Raw genomic sequence first — 20,025 nt, 5'->3', positions numbered from 1 at the left:
TTGCCCCAGATCCTTCAGTGGCTCCCTCAAGGATTGAACTCACAACCCTGGGTTTAGCAGGCCAATGCTCAAACCACCTTTTCTACTGGTCGGAGTATCCAACAAGCCCATGTAATTGAGCCCATGCAGGGTAGAACGGGGACAGTCAGCATGAGACAGTGAGGCAGGATGGATCCAGAATTCAGACTGGTGCATTGCCCCTGGGTATACCGTCAAAAGTTCTGCTTCGAGCCAGAGGACTATTTTGCCTGACCAGAGCCCTAGCCTGATTGGGGGGTGGCCTCTTCCTATTATTTCCACTCCTCCGAGAAAAATTCTGTCTGTTTTGTGGGTGGAAAAAACAAGGCTACGGTTGCAGCTTACGGTGTCTCCACTGTGTAGCCGGAGTGTAGAGGCCAAGGGACTTGAGGGTGGCTCAAGTCCTTCAGGCTATGAAGCCAAGAATCAGTTTTCTCTGAAAAGAGTGCCAGGTCCTCGAAGGGGAGGTCCTGAATGGTTTGTTGGACTTCATATGGGAGCCCTGAAACCTGTAGCCATGAGAAGGAGCTCCTGGCTTATCCCGAGGCTATGGTGTGGGCGGCCGTATCCGCCACGTCAAGGACCGCCTGCCACGAAGCTTGGGCAATGAGCTTGCCCTCCTCTACTAAGGAGGAAAACTCTGCCCTGGAGTCCTCTGGCAACAGCTTGGTAAATTTTCCCATTGCTCCACAAGAGTTGTAAATGTACCTGCTGAGGACGGCCTGGTAGTTAGATACTTTGAGCTGGAGCCCTCCTGTGGAGTAGATTTTTCTCCCAAAAAGGTCCAGTTTTTTAGCCTCCCAGTTTTTTGGGGAGGGACCCTGGTAGCCTCGGCACTCCAGCTCATTCGCTGTGGCGACCACTAGGGAGTCTGGCAGGGGATGAATGTATAGGTGCTTGAACTCCTCAGAGGAAATAAAGTGCTTTTGTTTGTTCCTCTCTGCCATTGGTGGTAAGGAGACGGGGTTCTGCCACACTGTTTTGATAAGTGGCAGAGCAATGGGGAGGGACCAGAGGAGGCGAGAATGTCCACCATAGGGTCTGATGTCTCAATGACCTCCTCTGCCAGGATCCCCAGGTTCTGTGCCTCCCTCCTCAGCAGTTGTTGGAGCACCCTGCTCTCCTTCAGAGCAGGGGTCGTTGACATTCCCGCCACTGCCTCATCAGGCAAGGATGAGGATGAGGCCCTAGCTGGGATCCTGCCCTCAGCGCCAAGGGGATCTCTCGGTGCCTGGTCTTCCAGGGCAGTAGGTGCTGGCATGGGGAACGCTTGGTCCTGTTGATACACCAGAGGCACCAAAGCCAATCTGGAAGAGGACCTCTGACTCTGGCCCTAGTGGAATGCCCAGGGCTTCCAGAATGGCCACTAGGCAGGAGCCTGACACTGATCAGGCCATGGTCCCAGATGAGGCTGCTGTCCACGCTTACTAGACCTGAATCTCCTGCTTCTCCTCAACCAGTAGGGGACTCTGTTTGGAGGACAACAGAGGAGCGGTGCCCATCGGTGCCAGAGACTGGTGCCAGGAACTTGGGGACTGGTGCAGCTCCCCTACGTGAGCACAGGGGGAAGGTGAGTGGTGCAACATCATTACTGGCTTGCCCCTGGACAGCACCGAGGATCTCCTGGATGCTGCTGAGACAAATGTAGGAGACTTATCCCACCTTGGAGGGTAAGGTGGTGCCGTGAGGGCGATAAAATCCTTGACCACCTTGAATACCTCCAGCATGGATGGCAGCTACAGGTTGTGGCTCTCCCAGATAGGAGAGTGTTGCCGAAACAAGAGATACGAACGTTCTGGCTAACCATCACAGTCAGTAAGAAGGAACTGATGTGGTGGTGGGCTGGCAGGGCCCTATATCCAACGCCATGAAGGCGCGACTCCAGGGGGCACCTGGATTGACCTGACGAGTACTGCTACGGGTAAAACCTTCTGGCTGCCGTGCACACAGGCCTAACTGGAATGGCCATAAGCAATCACTTGAAGAACATATTCCGCCAAGCCTCATCATAGTGCGATCATCCCAACTGAGAAGCTATATTAAATGCTTCAAGGCCATTCCATATCACCCTTAACTCTTACAGGTTGATACTGTGACTGTTCTGCCCTCTATGAAGTACTTTGCTCTGTTTCCACCAACAGAAGCACCCCACTAAGCTAACATCCTGTCTGGCTAAGCTATTGTGTGATCTCTTAGGAATGTACTGTCCCCTGGCCCACAAATGCAGCATTTAGGGATATCTTTTGCCACAAATGTTACTGTTAACTTCTGGTGACTCCTTTGCAACAGAAAGCAATGTCTCAGTTAAAACATCACTTGCACAGGAGTGGATCATTTCTTGTTTCATCTGTTTCTGACAAATCTGGTTGAACATACGGTGGCTGCTGATGCATTTAGTATCACCAAAGCCATTTCAAGGTTTCTCCTCAACGATAAGTCCACACTTCTGGAATCCCACTGTTAGGAAACATGGAACTTTCCGCAGAGAAAAATACTGCATACTCCCAAAACCCACCATTACATTTGACATCTTGTTGGGAGTCTTACCAAGAGACCAAGCACTGAATAGGCTTTGGTCTTGTCTACAGTAGACTTTGCTAAACTTTTCCCATTGGTGGTAACAGTGACCATGGACATCCTGTCTGAAGTAGCACTCCTACAATAGCTAATGTCAGTGGAGCTAAACTGGTGGTAGCATCAGTGAGGAATTTGACAAAAACACCTGATTTATGCATAACTTTACACTCCCAGAGGCAGTCCATATACATCAGCCTTTATATACTTTATAGCACCAAGGTAGAAGCTTGTATTGCTCCTACGATAGATGTACCAGTTATGTGCTAAGTGGACATATAGGAGGACCTCGTGTCAGTACAGGGGACCAGACTGAGATCTCTGAACAACTAGAAGTGTAAACCAGCATAGTTCCACTGAATTCAATAAAGCAACATCATTTTATGTCATCTGAAAATCTGGTCCCTAGTCACTTATATTTAAAAATATCTGCAATTGTCCATGATCCGTTCAATGATGTTTAATCTCCCTACTTAATAGCTGACATAAAAGCAAACACCAAGCTACACAAAGGTACCTGATACTGTTCTCTAGCTGCTTCTGCTGTGATGGGTCAAAAAACGAAGCATTAATTGGTATCTTCCTGATCTCACTGTGAACCTTATTGTTTAGCCCTAACAAAGAGAAAAGGTGTTCATATTTAGAATATTAAATGTATATTTCATATCACACCTAAAATATTATAATTTCTATGGCATTTAAACAGATTTATATTTAAAAATCACTCACTCTCTCCTATCATGATGCACAAGAAACCTGCATATGACAGTGATATCTAACTAGTGAACGAAGTACGTCTGAGACTTCCAGTACTCTTCAGGATTGAACCTGGCATGACTGCATAATATTTACCACCTTCTCAGGGGTATAAATTACAAGGCAGTAAAAACACCTGAGCACTGTGTACACTAGGGAGCAGACCTGTACACCTGGACCATTGCAAGAATATGGGTACACCTCTACTCCGATATAATGTGACCCGATATAACACAAATCCAGATATAACGTGGTAAAGCAGCACTCGCGGAGGTGGGNACTCGCGGAGGGGGGGGGCGGGGGGGGGAATGCGCACTCTGGTAGATCAAAGCAAGTTCAATATAACGTGGTTTCGCCTATAAAGCGGTAAGATTTTTTGGCTCCCAAGGACAGCGTTATATCAAGGTAGAAGTGTACTAAGTGTTGCAAGTACAGACATGGCTTTAAAGAGTCCACAATACTAAACTAGCACTGTGAATTAACACATTTTCTTCTGGCAAGTATTTTCAGTTTTGCAAAGAATGTAAAATTCAGGGGGGGAAAAAACTTAAGAAGCATATGCCCCAAACCCTGGAAACCACTGCAACGACGACAATTTCCTGCCATATCCTGGACAAACCTTACTCTACTACGTTTAATACCTTTGGGGTCCCCTGTATTAAAAATGCAATTGTTTGTGTTATTGTGAGACTGTAGGTAGCTTCTCTAGAAGGAGGTGGTACGCTAAGGTAATTCCTCTGGCAATCAGCCCCTTTGAAAATATCCCCTGGGACTTCAAACTGGATTTTCCAGGGACCAACGACAAATAAGGGATTTTGGGACAAATAGCTGGTTTTAAACAGGTGGAGGACTTTTGTTCTGATACAGCAAATAGACAGGCCCTCCATTCCACAAAGGGCTCAGTCCTTAGGGAAAGCCTGGAAGGACCGACACCAATGACAGCCCTTCTGGAGACTGCGGGGATGGGGCAGATGTCCTCTGGTAAGCCTGTTCACACAAGGTTGTTTTTTTTGTGTGTGTTTGTTTTTTTACAGTTTTCAATATGTTTTCCCTCTAGTGCTTTTACCTTAGACAAAACTGTATGATAACTTAAGACTTCTGGAAATGACACTGTTATTCTCTGCAGAGAAAGCAAGCAGGCCTGTATAGACAGATTGTCCTTTGCTGGGAATAACAATGAAGGCAGGGAACTGTTCAGCCTGGAAATACCCTGGTCAGGAGGGAGAGAGGCACAGGTCTTCACTCCAGAAAGACAAAGGTTGGGAAGCCAGAAGCCTGAGTATGAGAGTCTTTGTTTGGTCAGTGTGATATATGCCATCACGTGCCAGCAATGCCCCCTGCCATGTACATTTGCATACAGACTGTCCAGTTTAGCAAAAGAATAAAACAGACCCAAATCAAGAATTATAACATCAAAAACCAGTCAGAGAACACTTCAACCTCCCTGGACACTCAATTAAAGACTTAAAAGTGGCAATTTTTCAACAAAAAACTTCAAAAACAGATTCCAACGAGAAACTGCAGAACTGGAATTAATTTGCAAACTGGACACCATCAAATTAGGCCTAAATAAAAACTGGGAGTGGATGGGTCGTTTCACAAACTAAAAACTATTTCCCCATGCTAACTTCCCCCCTACTGTTACTCACACCTTCTTGTCAACTGTTTGAAATGGGCCACCCTGACTACCACTGCAAAAGGGATTTTTCCTCCTGCTGCTAATAGCCCACTTTAATTGAACTGTCTCATTAGAATTGGTAAGGCAATCCCTATCTCTTAATGTACTCTGTGTATATATCTTCCTACTGTATTTTCCACTTCATGCATCTGATGAAGTGGGTTTTAGCACATGAAAGCTTATGCTCAAATACATTTGTTAGTCTCTAAGGTACCACAAGTACTCCTCGTTGTTTTTGGTCAGAGCAGTTGTCCTGAACTGTGACATCTACATGCAGATTCTGCATGTTTTAAAAGTAAATACATTTTCTCAATGATGCATGTAATACCTATTAACATGAATGAAGGCTGAAGCTCTTGTCACCTGAATCTCCCAGAACTTACCTACCCTGGGGACCTCCTAAGTCTCCCACCTTCACTGTGTTGTCATAGGTCATGTAGACTGGCCACTGACTTTTTAACAATGTCATCTGCACTAGCACAGTTCTAGGACAAGGTGAGAAAAGTGCCAGCAAGCATTCTTAACTTCCCTTGCTGCAAGTATTGGAAGAGCTGTAATGGGGGGACATTTTCAGAGAAAGCCGAAGGGAACAGCAGCCCAATTCAACCCCATGCTACACCCAGATGCTCATAGCCACATGCCTTTCTTTTTCAGGCTGTATTTAAAACTCATTTAGCAGTTAAAATAAAAAGTGGATGTAAACTGCAGCGAGACAGTTTCCATTTCTTGGATTTTTCCAGCCACACTCTCAACAATCCTTACTGAAGTGGACTGTTTGCTCTTGATCCTAGTTTGTCTCCTTTCCACGAAGACCTATTACTGCAAATTTACGTGAACATGCTGAATCTTGAAACTGAAGGTTAGTTGAAACAATTAAATGGCATTCTTCCTACATTGTTGTTTTGCTTTTGTTCCTTATTTTCAGTACCCTTTCCTAGCACCATTTCCTCTTAGTTTTATTTAATTCAGATTGCACAATACCATCACATTTGCTCAAGCTTCTTTAGACTACAACTTTGTTTTGATTAGCAGGTTAACAAAGATTTTTGAGGCTATCAAGTAAATCATGATTTTTCTCTGTGCTAAAATGGGTTAAGTGAAAAAGAGTAATTATTAATGCGATCTTTAAAAGGACTTTAAAACCTTTAATAACTCAAGTATCTTATTACAAGTTTTAAAATATCCCACAAATTTTACCTGTTTCCCCCTCATCTTTCTGACTCTAATCTATACAAAACTCCAAATACAAACTATTCTCAAATAAAAATTTTGAGCATGGCACAAGATAAAGATTAATATAAAAATTCAAAATGTTTTCCTCTGCTTGTCCTCACAATTTCTAAATTATATTCCTCTCCCCACATATTTTGTTCCTGTCCCATCTCCCAACTAGTATAGAAACACAGTATCTAAATTACAACCTACAGGGAATTCCCCCCCCCCCCCCCATAACGTAGTTAGGAGCTACCTAAACCACCTATTAAACCATCTGTCCAACCTATTTTATAACAAGACAATCAATACCCGACCACACCTCTCACTATTAGAATATGAATTTTTCATAATCTCCATCAACAATCTGCTTCTAAAAAGATTTTCATCATTATTTTCTAGGACCAAATATTAGATGCTTTACACAAAACATGGGAGAGAAGAAGTCCATGTTCTGAAGATCTTATAACCTAAACGATACCTTCCCTAGAAAAGCTAGGGAAGAACACACCAGAGTCTGGGAGGGACATGAAGGGCCAGGGATTCCAGATTATGTGATAATGTATTTATTCAGTTTTGGCACACACAGCTTCCATTTTTCATTGTATTTATTTATGTATAATGAAGCATATTTAGTGATGCTTAGTTTTATCTAGAAGAAAGAATTCTTGTTAGGTGCAGGCATTAAGTGGGAGATTTTCTAATGCACAAACAGGAGTCAGACACCCAATTACCATCTGTGCCTCTGAAAGCCTCCCCCCAATTCTGTATTACAATCTATGTAAGATGTATTTTATCAATACACCATTCTCCAAAACTTTCAAAATAGCGATCCACTTTGTTGGGCAGGACACAATACACTGAAGTGTGTATTTCGATGCTGGTGACAGGACACCAAAGCTGCTCAAATTTATGTTTTAAGTTCTAAAAGCTCAAATACACAACAGTGCTTACTGAAGAAGAGAAGCGCTGAATAGTCTTTTTACCAACTGAAAGTACTTCTGCCCTTTTAATTTTGTATTCCCCAATGAAAAACAAAACAAAACAACTTATTTTCCAAAAAGTATCTCTTAAAATCCAAACCTTGACAGATGTTCAATGTTTCAGCTTACATAACATTAGCTCATTTCACCAAACATTAACACATGTTCTGTAGGTTATTTACGGAACACACAACAATCTCTCACTAACACCAGCTCTCTAAAGTTTCTTTAGGTCAGTTAAACCTCCCAAGCTTTCAGCATAATTTCACCGAGTTTAGCAAACATACACAGCCTGGACTGGATACCAGGACTATCTAAAACAGGGGTCAGCAACCTTTCAGAAGTGGTGTGCCGAGTCTTCATTTATTCACTCTAATTTAAGGTTTCGTGTGCCAGTGATACATTTTAACATTTTTAGAAGGTCTCTTTCTAAGAGTCTATAACATATAACTCAACTATTTTTGTATGTAAAGTAAATAAGGTTTTTAAAATGTTTAAGAAGTTTCATTTGAAATTAAATTAAAATGCAGAGCCCCGCAGACTGGTGGCCAGAACCCAGGCAGCGAGAGTGCCACTGAAAATCAGCCTGCATGCCACCTTTAGCACGCGTGCCATAGGTTGCCTACCCCTGATCTAAAACATAACTCCACAAGCTTCTATACAGTAGATGCCCTTTCATCACAATATTACACCGCAGCTAACACTCCTGAAGTTAAAGTTAGACTGATCTAGCAGCAATTAACCTGTAAACTAATCAAAGAAAAGAACTGCAATAAAACTAAAGGAAGCCTGGAATAACAGTAAGTCATTTTCGTGCGACACAAAAACATGTTCTCTTCTCTGTTTTGAACCAAGATTATTTGGTAATTGTATCACAGTAATTGTGACAGAGCACACTACCATGTAACCGAAAGTTAGAAACTATACATGTAACATTCACCTTTATTTTATATATCTACTAACCATCTTCCATGTCCATACCAAACACTGCTGAGAGATAATGCAGAGAAAAGGGAACACCTGAAACCCACAGATAACATTTTCAAAAACAGGGGCCTACTATTACGTACCTAAATGACCTATTTTCTTAAGTGGAGAGCACCCAGAAGCTCCAGTGGAATGAAAAGGAGGAACTATGTTAAGAAAACAGTCTATGAAGTAGTTAACTTTAAGCAGTGACACTTTAAGATCTAGGTCCACTAATTTAGGAACTCTCTCCAACCAATGGGAGTATTTTAGTTACCCATTTTATTTTCCTGGTTTAAAGATCATTTCCAAGAAAATAAGTTGCAAAAGCTACATTTTTCTTTCACTTGAAATTACATCTCTGGCAGAGTTTTGAAAGTTCTTCCAAAAATATCCTTTTGCCATTGTTCCCAGACATTTATGGGGAACATTGTGTACTGCACAGACTATGCAATCAGAATCCTCTGATTTCCTGTTACAGACATTTTACTGGAGGAAGGTGAAAAGCTACTCGTGACTGATGGGAGCTGGGACACACAGAAATAGTTTATTAACATGTAACACAGTAAGATTTAAGCCAGAATCAGAATAAAGGCCCCACTGTGGTGGACACTGTACTCAATAATCAAGATGTCCCTACTCCAAAGAGCTCACAATCTTCTTGGTGACCTCTCTGGAACAGAGAGTCTACTTAATTAACACCTATTCTCTCCTCATAATTCTGCTTGGTTTTTCCTCTTGTGAACTGCCCACTATGGGCGTGAGGGGCAAAGCTGGTCCTGCATTCCAGCCCTCGCTTCCCCTGCACAGGCTCACCTAGGCATCCACATACTTGGGGGGAAAAAACAAACAGGTTACTGAGTCAGAATGACTGAAATACTGGGCATGAAGCGGTTGTGCACCTTACCTTCCCTGTCTAGGAAGCTCTACTCTCCCACATCTTCTGAAAACAGGGATTCTTCAGAGTCCAACCAACCACTCCCTCCCGTCACACCTCCAGAGGTCAGGCAGATGGTGCCTGCCAAGCTTGGCTGTGTGGGAGGCCAATAGGAAAAGCATCTACAACAGCTGACCAAGAGACCTTTCTTGGCATCAACCACAATCGACATCAGCTAATGATATCTGATGCAAAGAAAACTTAAGGACCTGCAAGCAGTTGATGCTTCACATACATTTGTGACTAGACCCCAAAAAAGGAGCAACGGATTAATTAGATGGATGAAAATTAGTGAAAATCAAATCTAATAGGAGTTGGGGAAAATTCCATTGCATTATTGGTCAAGGGAAGTTTAACTTAGTTTTAAGATTTAAGATGCTTAACAATAAAGGTATTTCTAGAAAGGTCAACTTGTGGTTTTTAAAATGAATACAAAAGCCAAATATATAAAAGAAAGTGCCTAACTCCCTTTTTCCACCAATAGCTAATCAAGTGACCCCTATCTCACTCAGACTCACACAAAGTCCATCAGTGCTTTGTTGGCAGGATTTATCTTCATCACTAGCAGCAGATTTACTTGTAATCTTAGCTATAAATCTGAGTTGACTGCAATTGTTGTTATCTATGTGGAATCTTTAAAGGAGCCTATGATATTTAGGCCCTCAAATTCCACTGAAATTAAGTGGGAGTCAGCTGTTGAACTCTTAGAAATGTATTAAAACTGGGATGTTCAAAAAAAGACTGATTCAGAACACAACAGGGTTGCCAAATTTTGGTTGGATGTATTCCTGGAGATTTCATCTACATGACAAGCTGTAATTCCTGGAGACTCCAGGCCAATCCTGGAGGGTTGGCAACCCTATTTAACCATAATCATTTATTTTCCCCCATGCACACCAGCAAAGAGGTAAATTCCTTCCAGGAAACAGTTTCTTTAGAAACTTCTCCTCAGTAGCAGAGCAAGCACAAATTTCTGCTTTAGAATGAATATGCACCACAAAGGAACATCTCCTTATTTGTGGGATGCTTAAACAGTATTGCTCTGGGTTGCAGCAGCATTCAGAGAATTCTCTCTGAACTGCACTGTCAGTCTCATCAGGGAATGAGAAAGGGAGGATTCAGCATATATAAACAGAGATGCTGTTTTAATGAACCGTTGCAAGGATTTTGTAGACTATAAGAACTTGACGTGTGTGTGTGTGTGTGTGTGTGTGTGTGTGTGTGTGTCAAGTTCTTATAGTCTACAAAATATATATATCAAGAGATTAAAAATCCAGAAAATCACTCCATATTTGAATGTCAACAGTAAAAAAGAAAAAGCCCTGAAGAAAAATAGTTCATCTGCTTGAATCATCATCTCTAAACAGAAGACAAAGCCAAAAAATCTTCCACAGAGATAATGTAATATGAACATGAAATCTCAAGACATCCACAACAATCCATGATATAAGGATTGTTGCCAAACTGGAGGAACATATCTAGTGGGGACCCACAGGTGCCAGTCCAGAGTCCGGTACTTGTCAATACATTCATTAGTGACTTGGATAATGGAGTGGAGAATACTCTCATATCTTTTCTGGATGACACCAAACCAAGAGGAGTACACAATTAGAATTCAAAACAACAGACATATTGGATAATTGGATGGAAATCAAGAAGATGAAATTCAGTAAAAACAAGTGTTACACGATATCAAGTATTACAAATGCACAACTACCAAATGGGGTACTGCCTTGCCAGTTAATAGTAATGCTGAAAAGGATCTGGGGGTTATAGTGGATCACAAATTGAATATCAATCAACAATTTGATGCAGTGGAGAAAAGGGCCAATATTCTGGGATGTATTAACAGGCACATCATACATAAGACACATGCGGTAACTGTCCCACTCAACTCTGCACTGGTGAGTCCTCAAGTGGAGAACTGTGTCAAATTCTGGATGCCACACTTTTAGGAAAGATGTGGACAAACTGGAGAGAGAGTCTAGAGGAGAGTAGAAAACCTGACCTATAAAGAACGACATGGGGATATGTTTAGACTTGAGAAGAGATGACTGAAGGGTCAGAACCTGGTAACAGTCTTCAGGGCTGTTGTAAAAAGGATGGTGATCAATTGTTCCCAGGTTAGCAGCAACAGATGTAGGCTAGATACTAAGAAAAACTTTCTAACTATAAGGATAGTTAAGCACTGGGACAGGCTTCCAAGGGAGCTTGTGGAAACCCCTCCCTGGAGGGATTTTTAAGAACAGGTTAGACAAACACCTGAAAGGCACGATCTAGGTATATTTAGGGTCCTGCCTCAGCTCAGGGGTCCGGACTAGATGACCGCTCTAGGTCTCCACCAGCCCTACATGTTTATGAGTCTGTGATATTCCACTGCAAAAGCGGCATATGTTGATCTTGCACTAATCAGCCACTCCATCAGCAACTAGGCCTGACTAGCCATTTTCTTCCTTTTCCTGCTGCTGTGAAGAGCAAAAAGTAGAGAGGAAGAACAATTTCATGCAACTACATTTAGCTTCCCTCTAAATCTATTTATAAGAGCGCTTCAGTTTCCTGAGGACAAAAACCCGATCCTCTCGTACAGCCTCAGAACACCAGCTGGATGGTCTGCAAGGCTAGGAGAAATATTCCAACTCACTTCAAATAACTTTGGCTTCTTTCAGCTATTACACAGCTTTCTGTTAGTAGGTGGGATATTCTGTACAACCTACAGGGACACCGGTCAGCTTAATGTTACTATTCTACATTAATATACAACTAGAAACCCTCTCTTCAACTCTCACTTATCACTGAAATATGTTTTTGGTAGGTAAACACCCCAAGATGTTTGGAAGACCTTTGTAAATACTAGTGTGGCAGCATGTATTTAGAGCATGGTCACAGATTCCCCCACTAGCAGCTTCCCAGAAAAGCCACAGAGGATAAACAGTCTTCAAACTGAAGCAAATTTAAAAAATCTTGAACTTCCTGAAAATCAAAACACATCTGTGTAAGGCATCCGGGGGGGGGGGGCAGTGAGAGGAGGGTTTGAGTGTATTGTATTGTGTGCAAGAAAAAAAATCATTGTTTTTTATACACCTGGCTCTTTTATATGATGACTGCTGGCAAAAGGAGAGTCAGACAATGTGATGCAAAATTGACTTTGTTTTTAAAGAAAACACTGAAATTATTTTTAAACTTTCTTCATACTGACAGCATCCTTTACCTTTCTAAAGTGCCCCAATCCCCATTTGTAAAGAGTTCATATCAATTGTCCAGAGAGCTCTTCCTGGCTTCCCAACTCTCCACACTGAATACACGTGTGCAACACCTAAACAATTTCAGTGGAGCACAATGGTATCATGAAAGGTACTACACGCTAGTAGAACAGTAGATAGCTTCAGTCCACTCAAAAGGGACATGAAACAAGCCAAGAATAGAGCCCTAATATTTAAGTATTTATCTATGTGCAGTTCAAGGTTTTCCTTTTTTCATTTGTGCAATCACATCAGATTACATTCTAACACATTGCAGACTGAAAATCCTATCATTTTAGCATTTGGAATTCTATTTTCATTTTTCTAGGCATCGCACAGCTGAGTTAGTTTACATGGTTTAGAAGTCCATGAATTTTTATTCAATCATCAATTATGGAATTTTCAGCAGGGCCTGGGGATCCTTTGAGAAGTTTCTATTCAGAGGATAAAAAGTGACCTTTATTACTTATCATTCTTTATCTGCTCAGATGTTGAAGGATTACTTGCACTGTACAGTAAACAAAAAATGTAACCTTTGGGACAGAGCTATTCCCCTCAACTCAGAATATAATGCTGGGCAGTAGATGATTGGAATCGGAGATTACATAGCAGATTTCCACAGGAAGCGCCCTACACCTGGCCTGTCTGTGTGGAGTTAATTGCAAGATCTACACCATAGCATCTAAATCTGTATACTGTCTCTCTTTACTCTCTATAACATTAGGAGTACACAAATGCATAAAGTATCTTATTTCTAAATAGCTCCACCCCATATGCACATTTCAGGGGATAAAGACACATGATAATCCTTCTATAATAGATGATAGGTAGAACCTGCTACAATTCAAGTCCATCAGAACTGGAAGGCACCACTGGGGTCCCAGTTGCAAAAATGGAAATTTGGGGTGACTGAAGCATTTGGAGGGAAAAATGAAAGTGTCAGGACAAGATGTTCCTTTCAAATCTTCTTACTCCAAACACTTCACCAAAGCAAAATACATTAAACAGGAAGTAAAAACTTTCAATTGACTAGAGAAACAGGAGAAGCTCAAACTCTGTCTATGTATTTAACCATCAAGCATCGTTATGAGTTAGTGAACTGCCCAGATGAACAAATCAAAGGGAAGGTTATCAAGATTGACAAATCAAGTATTTCTTAGATTTAAGTTTTCCAGTAAAATGTATTCAGCTACTTTATGAGGAGTTTATGACCAGATGAAAGGAATGTCAGGGGAAAGTTAAACCACAGAAGCGGCTGAAATTCTAAAAGGAACATTTACTCCCACTCTTTCTTGCACAGAATTCTCTCCTGTCAAAACTGTAAGATAAGTAAAAATAAATAGGCACTAGAGGCCATAGCTTGGACAACAAACAACAAAAGAACAAAACTAAGAGTAAGAGTAAAGTTCATATGATGGGTAGAAGCATCAATGCATAAAAAAAGTAACAATTTCACACTTCCTATGGCCAACCTGCACTAGAAAACCATTTTTTACTCAAGTTTACCACAAGCTGAAATCTACACTTTTTACCAAGTCTGGAGAAACCTTGAGACAAGAGGAATAAAACCTGATACCATGTGAATCTTTTCTAGAAAGGTGCCTGAAACCAAAGCAAATATACAAAGATGAAATACTTCAATAATCTCTAAAAGGAGACAATGGTGGACACAAAAAGCCACTGGGAAGCTGAATAATCTGACATGACATGGCCTGTCTAGCCTTGGAGACACTACACAACATAGAAAAAATCCTTATTCTGAAAAAGAAAAATCATGCCCCATTTAAATGTTTCAGAATGGCAGGTTACTTATCTAGCATGTCATATTAAGGATTTAAGCAGGAGTAGAAGTGTAAAGGGCGAGGGATGGGCGTTGTGCCACTTTTTGATCCACACTACAGCCCCGATCCTATAAACTATCCCACATATGGGCACTCCTGTGCTCATACAGAGCCGTGCTGACCTCATCACGTACTTGCCTAAATGAATCAGTTGCAAGAATGGGTGCTATGTTTGTTCACTTCAAATGAGGGAGGAGGAGGATTTTTACTGCTTTTATGGACTTTTTTCCCCCAATCTTTAAAAAATATTTCAAACACTAGAGTTTTAAATATAATTTAATATTTTGTGCATATTTCCTTAATTATAAGTACCAAAGTGCAGCCACTCAGGGTCCTGTACCACTACAGCTGTGCATAATCTCCTACAATTAGAGCAGAGCTGCTTGAAGATATCAGCAGTTAGAAGAGAGGAAAAGAACTGTGACCTCCAATCTCTGTGGCTAAGTAAAGGATGATTTTTGTAATGTCCGCGTATTGGTAATTTAAAGTATCAGCATATTTTATAAGAATTTACTATCTTAAATATCTTTATAGAAGTATGTACATCTTTAAACATACAACAGCATTTGAAGTTGCCATTGCGTTTGTATTCTAATATTGAATTAAAAAAAAAAATTTGGTAGCCCCAGGTTATAGCTGGCTATCTTTCATCCTGTCTCTAATCCCTCCCACAGGAGACCTGCTTCCCTCTCAGCACGAGCTCTTATACTTTCTATGTCCAAAAAAGGGACCCAGATAACAGTTCCTTATTACTTCCTTTCCCTCCTCCAATCCCTAGAAAACACCCTGGGCAGACTGAGCACCTCACATTCTTTGTTTACCTTCTCTCAGCTGCCTGCTTTACCCTCCCACACTGTCCAGGTTTACTGTGTGTACTGAGTCCCCCCCCATGCTGCTGCTTCTTGGATAGGAGAAGTATTTTTATTATGCTTTCCATTTAACTTGCTTGAAGCTTCAAAAGGAGCCTGAAACAGACAAAACCTCTCTAAATCACCATGACGCAAGTAAGGAGACTGGATTTTATTCTTATATGTGACACCTTGGTTAAGTCAAGTCATGTATCTGCTCCATGCCTCAGTTTCTTTTTCTACAAAATGGCAACAGTACCTGCCTCACACTGGTGTTTCAAGGCTTAATTCATTCATGTTTGCAAAACATTTTAATATTCTCAAATAGAAGGGGACCTAGAACTGTACAGTATCATAATGGAATGCACCACACAAGAGCAGTATCAAAGTTCGTGTGTGCAGAAAAACACCATCCATGGAATTAGCTTTTTACTAGTCCAAATATAGGGGGAGGGACAGCTCAGTGGTTTGAGCATTGACCTGCTAAACCCAAGGTTGTGAGTTTAATCCTTGAGGGGGCCATTTAGGGATCTGGCGCAAAAATCTGTCTGGGTATTGGTCCTGCTTTGAGCAGGGGGTTGGACTAGATGACCTCCTGAAGTCCCTTCCAACCCTGATATTCTATGGTATGTCTACACTGCCAGTTGACTCAGGCTAAGGGACTATTTAATTGCAGTGTAGATATTTGGGCTCGGGTTGGAACCCAGGCTCTAGGACCACTGCAAGGTGGAAGGGTCCCGAAGCTTGGCTGGAGCTTAAGTAGCCCCTCAGCCAGAGCCCTGCAAACTTGAGTCAGTTGGCACAGGCCAGCCATGGGTTTTTAATTGAAGTGTACATATACCCACAGATAATCGTTAAGAGGACAGGTTTGGTGACTGAGAACAGTTTCCAGTTCACCCCTCTCAAGAAACCAGAACTACTCTTTAAATGTAGGTGTGAAGATGACAGTTTGAATGTGACATATTTGCAGCTCAACTACATGTCTTGTACTTGCACAATACAAGTTGCTGATTGGTGGCTGATTCTCTAATCATTTCCTGTTTTACTATGAGAAGGCAGGCAACTTCAACAGGTCTTCTATATTTAATCAGCTCCCTGTTTCTACATCAGTGTGATGTAACTGCAAATCTCATAGACTACTCTGGCTTCAAGGTTGTTTCAGACATCTATTTTCTCTTAAGTCAGACACCAAAATACCTCCATAATGAAAATGCTTGTCCCACTGGGTATGCATATATGCATAGTGGGAGGTTGGTATAATGAATTAAATCCTGCTATAACATGCATTATTTCCTGGATTGTTACTGACGGAAATAAATCAGCTTTCATTTTCTAATTTTCACTTAGAATTAAAAATCCAAAGAGTTGCCAGATAAGTGATGAGAAAAGATTTTTTTGCACCATATGCTGATGTAATTCAAGTGTATTTTTGGGTGGAAGAAACACTCAGGCTCAAAGAAAGTGGAAGGAAAACAGACATTGCCCATATTGATGCTTAAATGCTCACTAGAAACAGTCGCTGGCATGGTGCGAAACATTCAAAAGCCCTCGAGGAGGTCTGGCACTTAGCCAACCCATGCCAGAAGGTGGTTTACTGAGGTGGCAGCAACTTGGGACACAAATGATAAAGGGAACACACACAGTGTGGGGCTGTATCTGGTGCCTTTCATACCCCATGCACATTACAGTTAGATCCTGGTAGTTCAGCCGCTGAGTAAATTACCATGCCACCCAGCATGCTCACAAATACCACTGAGATGAGAACCTGTTTTATTTTGAGAAATGGCATAAGCCACAACATCTCAGGTATGTTCTACTCTTCGTCCAACTTAAAGAGCCCATATTCTTTTTCAGTCAGCAGCAAGGGGCAAAGCCAGCTCCTCACATTAGCATCCAATCTGAAAGTTACTGCTAACAGTTCAGCTGAATCCCTTATGCACAGAGCTTCAATCTAAATCCCAATGCAGAACTTGGAGCAACAAGCTCCTTCCCTTGCCTAGATTCACTCGAACTGCCAGTATGGACCCAGATTGAGAGGGTATGTTTTCACACAAGGATACGGGGAGAGGATAAACTATGACTGTTACAAATTATGTGGGGCTAGAGCTATTTCCAAAGATGACGTTTACTAATGACAGGCTGTCAGAGTTAATTAAATTCTTAAGTACTGATTTAACTGGACAGCCTAACTCTTGCTTACAAGGTGAATTATGGCTTTTAATTGTTCCAGTTTTACCTGTTAATGAAAATGCATGGTGCCATTAGTAAGGCCTGTCAGCTACATTGATGTGCTAAGAAGTGATCCGACTCTGCTCTGGTGATCTAATCTTGTCCATGAAAACAGCCTAAATGTCACTTTCAAGTACAGTAAATAACTATCCCTAAAGACAAAGAAGACAGATGGGAATATGCTCAGAACAGAGCAACAAATCACAGAATCAAGAAGAACTAAATATCCCAGGTTTAGGGAAAAGAGTGCCATTAAAATTCTACAGAACAGAAACAAGTTTGTCTCCTGAAAGAACTAATCAAATATTATCTTCTGCTCATGAAAGTAATAAATAAATAAATAAAAATCAGTGGAGATACAGATTATGCTCTGTTCATTGTTAGGCTCTCTGTTTTGGGACTTGCCCACCATTTATCTTTGTTTGTTCTCATTATTGACAGCCGCTTGAAGCAGCAGGACTAGGCAGTGACTTTCCAACACCTTTTCCAACAGTCCAGTACAGGATTTCTGAGCATTAATGTACAAATCCAACTATTGCTCCTTTTGCAATGGCCCTCACACATCACTTTTATCAATAGTAGAGAAGCGACTTAAGTCTCTTTTATGCAAAGTAATAGAATCTAGAAAATGTTTGCACCGCTACTGCATTTGCCCATGAAAACGGCAAACTCCACAGTGAAGCCTTGCATAGATTTTAAACTACCAAGACTAGTTAAAACCTCAAGAATACTATGCTCTAACACTCTGAACTGTATAACCTCCTACAGCAAGCATTAATTTGAAACAAGTGTTACAGTAGACACATGAAGCTACATACAACTACTGCTAAAAAGACATCTACAGAAAGGGACAAGACAGAGAGATGTGCTTAAAATTTAAGAAAACAAAAGAAAAACAAAATTAAGATGATACACAAAACAAAGGGAAAACACTACAGTACAAAAGCTGTGCCTCCTCCCTCTTCAAAACAAGACAAGCACTGCCATGAAGAGAATGAATAGTTACCTGCATCCATATCTGCAAAGAATGGAACAGCCAGTAAGGAAAAGAAGGAACCAGAAATTCAGTGTCTCAGAGTTGGATTTAAAGTTCATAAGGAGAATAAATAAAAATCAAGAAAATATTTTTAGTGAAAAATATACCTCAGTTATGTGCTACGATGATATACATGATCTCAAAAGGTACAAGTGACTAAGCTTAAATTTAAATAACAAATACAATGAAAGTTTTGAACTACATATTAAACTGTAATATAAAACTAGAATTGGAAAAAAAAATTGTTCTCCTCCAGGCCCAAAAATTAGTGTTCTAAAAATAACGGAGCAAATTCATAACACGAGTTTTATTTGAAAATCTTTACTGTCTCTGGTACAACAAACTGAAGGGCCCAATCCTGTATATTTCCAATACCAAGGGTAGTAGTTATTGCCTTCAGCAGCCAAATTGGAATTAATGGAAGTACTCATAGTAGTAAGCGCTACATTGGGTAGTGTTTGCATTTGTGAAACTGAGATTAAGAACATTTCCCATATGCACAAATATTTCATGGGAAAGAATTTTAAAACGTTAAGATATTACAAAAAAAGAAGTATACAATTGTTGTCGTTGCTTCTACTTATCTCCACTATGACAAATGTTAAAAGGAAACATACTTTTTTTTTTTTTTTTTACCAACATTGCAGAACAACCAATGATGATTTTTTTTTTTACTGTACTATTTCTGTATGATACATAAAAAAACAGGGATTAACACTGCATTGCATGAAAGCAAAAGAACTAAAATCAGCATGCTTTTAATCATCTGCATATCCACTTACCTTCAGGTGATTCCTCCTGGACATACGTGCCAGTCAGATACCGGTGCACAAGTGCAGACTTGCCACTAGCTAAATTCCCCACAATTCCCTACAATGAAAAGATGATACACATTGAGCCATAATAAAATCTTCTGATATTTAAAAAATATAATAAATAGTATGATTTGTATAATTTTATTTAAACAAAGAATGTCTCAGTCCCCCAAAAGAAGATTTAATATTTTAACTTCTATGTTTAGGAGAAATATCATTTACAAGAAAAACAAGCAATATATCTCAGAACCCCCAAAAAATTCATTGTGAGAGCACACCGCATACATAGCACAAAAGGAATGCCATGAGAAGTGAAGCTATTTACAGTCCTTTCCCTCTACTCCTCCTTAGGCACACACACCACCACTACTGTACATTATATACGATAATGCTCTGCAATCTTAGCCCATTCACCCACCGCCAAGGATGCCAGACTTCCAGAACATTCTTTATTCAACTGCACATCAAGATTGAATAAAAAATGCAGTAACATTTATTCTATCCTTTATGCTTTTTTAAAAAAATGCAACTTGTCTAAAGCTTTCACATCATGTTGGACTATTTTGTCCATTAACATCAATTATTCCAGGTAGCAATTCTGGTGTAACTGCTGCTGCAGAGTCAGTAGAAGGAACACTATTGTTATGAGTCACACAAAGGAAATTTTTATTTGTTAAAAACCTGCAAGTAAGTGGCAGTTACAATTGCTCTGTTCGCTTCACCAAATTCTTGCTTTAAACCACTCTTTAGGTAGCCCATTTACTTCACTTTCTGATATGCTGACCCCTACACTCGGAAGAAGCACCCTCTTGTGCATTTGTCAATCATTCCCTTGTATTCAAATTCCTCCTTAAAATACAGTTCTGAAAGTATTTACGTGATCATACCTTTTT

At 40.7% G+C, this 20,025-nt stretch overlaps 1 protein-coding gene across 8 annotated transcripts in view; it reads right to left on the bottom strand.

Annotated features, from left to right (window-relative positions):
- AGAP1 (ArfGAP with GTPase domain, ankyrin repeat and PH domain 1) overlaps positions 1–20,025 on the bottom strand; it is a 651,846-nt gene that overhangs the window by 396,758 nt on the left and 235,063 nt on the right. For 5 of the 8 annotated variants that reach the window (XM_075069872.1, XM_075069873.1, XM_075069875.1 and 2 more), the window contains exon 3: positions 19,100–19,187. The exons of 1 other annotated variant lie outside the window; for it this stretch is intronic. In XM_075069872.1, coding sequence (XP_074925973.1) covers positions 19,100–19,187 — 88 coding nt within the window. Of the gene's footprint in view, positions 1–18,287; positions 18,300–19,099; positions 19,188–20,025 lie in introns of all 8 variants that reach the window. 2 more of the 8 variants (XM_075069871.1, XM_075069874.1) reach the window with 1 other exon arrangement.

This window comes from Chelonoidis abingdonii, chromosome 10 (assembly GCF_003597395.2).
Source record: "Chelonoidis abingdonii isolate Lonesome George chromosome 10, CheloAbing_2.0, whole genome shotgun sequence".
Lineage (NCBI taxonomy): Eukaryota > Metazoa > Chordata > Testudines > Testudinidae > Chelonoidis > Chelonoidis abingdonii.
The sequence above is the reverse complement of the archived record's forward strand: the minus strand, read 5'-3'. Positions and strand labels throughout refer to the sequence as shown.